The sequence below is a fragment of the Rutidosis leptorrhynchoides genome, chromosome 1 (assembly GCF_046630445.1).
Source record: "Rutidosis leptorrhynchoides isolate AG116_Rl617_1_P2 chromosome 1, CSIRO_AGI_Rlap_v1, whole genome shotgun sequence".
NCBI lineage: Eukaryota > Viridiplantae > Streptophyta > Magnoliopsida > Asterales > Asteraceae > Rutidosis > Rutidosis leptorrhynchoides.
Genome location: NC_092333.1, coordinates 141,674,637 through 141,678,620, shown reverse-complemented (window position 1 = coordinate 141,678,620; position 3,984 = coordinate 141,674,637). Strand labels below are relative to the sequence as shown.

Here is a 3,984-nt window from a genome sequence, read left to right as displayed (position 1 = left end):
ATCATCTTTCTTCAATACCCAGGTACAAGATTAAAGCTTTATTGTTTATAAATCACTTTTTTATACATATCTTGCTAAAAACTCTGTTTCTTGATTTTAAGTTACATATTTTTTACTTTGATTGAAATATGAAATTGGAACAGAGTTTCTTGATATTCATTGATCTAGAAACATTAAACGGAACCCAACTAAAGTTTATGTTTTTATGGTCTTTTTGTAAAGGATGTATGATATCATGCTTTTGATTGATATGGGTATGTTTCAAGACTCATAAATATTGAATCTTTATCAGGAAAAAAAAAGGTTTTTTTTATTCCGATTATTATCCGATAAGATGGAATCACCGGTGGCCGGAAACCATCATCAGAGCTTAAGTAGAACTAGAACAATGGAAAAAAGAGATGATACATCATTGCATATTGCAATTAGAGCAGGGGATATATATGCAGCTTTAGAGATTTTAAGAAATACAGAGGAACTTAAGTTAAAAGAATTGTTATCGAAAACGAACCAATCAGGTGAAACGGTTCTTTATGTTGCTGCTGAATATGGTTGTGTTGATTTAGTGAAAGAAATGATGAAATATTATGATCTTGAGGCTGCTGGTATTAAGGCGAAAAACGGGTGTGATGCGTTCCATATTGCTGCCAAACAAGGAGATCTTGGTATAAATTTTCATCTAAACTTTTATATGGTGTCTCCTATGTGTTATTTTGATTGTTGATTATTGGGTCAAATGGGTTGAAATTGATACTAATGATTGACATGATGGGTAAAACTTGGTATTTACATTGAATTGGATAACAATAACAATAACAAATATTATAAGTAGAAAGCTAGTATCATTGAATTTCTAACAAGATGAGAATATGATGCTGAATTCTGTTCAATAATTTTGACCTGAAAAGTCAAACTGTATAGTCAAAGGACCATTTTTCTTGAAACGTTGTAGTCTTTCGCCGATATTTTGAGCATAACGAGTTCTAGATAAACTAGCTTTGTACCTAACATTAATTGTCATTATGACTTGAATAATCAAAATTTGATAAACTTAGCTTTGTACCTAACATTAATTGTCATAATTTGAATGATCAAAAGTTCTTAGTGATAAAAAAGTTTTAGTCAAACACTCAAAAGTCAACTAATTCTTTATTTTTTTTATTGACGTCTCACAATCTCAAAAAACAATTCGCCGTCCCAATTCTTGACTTAAATATTTGTTTTCAGAGGTATTGAAAGTTCTTATGGAAGCACAACCCGAGCTTTCAATGACATTCGATCAAACAAACACCACGGCATTACACACAGCTTCAGAACAGGGTCATATCGAAGTAGTAAAGTTTCTTTTGGAAAAAAATAGTACAATGGCTACTATTGCAAAAAGCAACCTTAAAACCGCATTACATTCTTGTGCACGAAAAGGTCATTTGGAAGTTATGAAAGCACTTTTAGAAAAAGTACCAGAAATTGCTACTAGAGCTGATAAAAAGGGACAAACCGCTCTTCATATGGCTGCTAAGGGCCAAAACGTTGACATCATTAACGAGCTTATTGCTGCTGATGATTCGTTGTTGAATATGGTCGATAAAAAAGAGAATACTGCACTCCATATAGCTACACGAAAGGGTCGAAAAGAGGTAATTCAGTTATCATTCATACATGCATTTCTACAAAGTTTTTACTATTTATAACACGTTTTGCTACAGCTGGTTATCTGATTTTGATTATCTAAAACGCATAACTAATTTTTAAAACGCAAATCCAAACACCCAAATCTTTTAAGGTCATATACAGTTTTTATTCTTTTCTTTTTAAAGTGAACGAATTTTGGATTTTAAGGCCAACTTGTAGTTCATGTTATGAAATTTAATTACCGTAAGCATATTTACTCTCAAAGTGAAAGAATTCATAGAGTTCTTTCTTAAAAGATTAACATACGTGAGCTTCTAGAAAGTTGACTTTGACTTTTGAGCTCAAATAATAAATAATGCTTAAACAAAAAATAGTTGACCTTTAGTTCCCAAGACCTCATGAACATTGCTTGATTTTGTAACTTTTTAAATGTGCAAAGAGATACAAAAAGATTTCATTATAAAGAAGTTGACTTTGACATTTAAAGTTTATTTTCTAATTCTTGCAGTTCTAGCAGCAAAATATCTTGCTAATTTGTATTTAATGATTTTAACTTACTGTAATACTTCTAATTTTCTCAAAAAATGAAACATCTCATACATATTTTGAGTTTAAAATGCAAGGTTTGACTTTGGATAAATTATCAATAAGTCATGAATATTGCTTGATTCTATCATTTTATGTTTCTTGGTTTGCAGATTGTTCTGGCACTGCTAAGTCACAATGAACTAATCAACAAACAAGCCATTAACAAATCTGGAGAAACCGCACTTGATACAGCCGAAAAGTTCATGCGAACCGAAATTGCAACAATCTTACGCGAAAACGAAGTATTGAATGCAAAGTCAATGAAGAAACCACCACCGTTAACCTCGACAGCTCGAGAACTCAAACAAACCGTAAGCGACATCAAACACGAAGTTCACGACCAACTCGAACACACACTTAAAACTCATAAACGCGTCAAAGGAATCGGCAAACGTATAAACAAAATGCACCACGAAAGCCTCAACAACGCAATCAATTCGACTACGGTTGTAGCGGTTTTGATAGCGACTGTCACCTTTGCCGCCATATATCAACTGCCAGGTCAATACGTGGATGACGCTAGTCAAATCCCGAAGGATTTTACGTTAGGTGAAGGCAACATAGCTGCAAAACCCGAGTTCATCGTTTTCTTATTATTTGACTCGCTCGCGCTATTTATATCGCTAGCGGTTGTGGTGGTACAAACGTCGATTGTGGTGGTTGAACGACGTGCAAAGAAACAAGTGATGGCGATTATTAATAAGTTAATGTGGTTAGCGTGTGTTTTTGTTTCGGTTGCGTTTCTTGCGCTTTCGTTTATTGTTGTGGGAAACGAGAAGTGGTTAGCGGTTGGAGTGACAGTTATTGGTTCGGTTACATTAGCTTCGACACTTGGGACAATGTGTTATTGGGTGATTATGCATCGAATCGAAGCTAATAATTTGAGGAGTATTCGTAAGTCTGCAAGGAGTAGTAAATCACTCTCGGGGTCTGTTTCTGTACACTCGGATTCAGAGAACGACGATTTCAAGAAACTTTACGCTATCTAATATCTGATATATAAAATATGATATGATATATAATATAATATAATATAATATGATAAATCTGTCTTATCATCATATATGATTTTTCAATCAAAACATGTAAATCCATATAGCATACTACTTTTGGCAAGAATGCCGAATGCGCAGTTTCTTACGGAAAAAAGGACTTTTTTCTTCATATCTAAGCGAATTTTGGAAACATCGCCCGTTCTTGCAAAATATGGTGTACTAGCACGGATAAGTCGGTTTAGATGGCACAAAGAGATGGTTCGAAAGATCAATCCCTTTCTTTAAGGCGAATTATTTTGGTACTTGTATTAAAGCAGCTACAGCTTCATATATTGTATATCTGTATCTGTATGTATATATTGCAGATGAATGTAAAAGCATCAGTGAGTTGCCATACATGTTTCAGACCCTGATTTCATCCCCAAGTAGTTGTATTCTTGTAACTGTTTTATGCGTTATAAACAAGAACAGGAATGACTATGACTATGGTTGCCTTTGATGAAATAAAATGATTTAACGCACAATGATTTATTTTCTGAGTTATTAAAAGGTTCTGATGAATTTTATTTTGGATGATAACATGTTGAATCACTTTGAATAATGCAAAATGAGAATATTAAACTTCTAATTTAATAAATAAAATACTGTAATATAGTTATTTTTTTGGGTGTTCTGAATTTAATTTAATGGTATAAAGATATAGAATGTCTTGAATGTGACAACAAAATCCAATACCAAATGAGTGATGTATGGGGATGTGAGATGTAGA

General features: G+C 33.1%; 1 protein-coding gene across 1 annotated transcript; it reads left to right on the top strand.

Annotated features, from left to right (window-relative positions):
• The first annotated feature begins 268 nt into the window (after nt 1-268).
• On the top strand, nt 269-3,746 carry LOC139865846 (ankyrin repeat-containing protein At5g02620-like). Its single transcript, XM_071853954.1, has 3 exons — nt 269-665; nt 1,228-1,637; nt 2,331-3,746. The coding sequence occupies exons 1-3, from the start codon at nt 335-337 to the stop codon at nt 3,207-3,209; spliced, it is 1,620 nt and encodes a 539-aa protein (XP_071710055.1). The 5' UTR covers nt 269-334; the 3' UTR covers nt 3,210-3,746.
• The last annotated feature ends 238 nt before the right edge of the window (nt 3,747-3,984 follow it).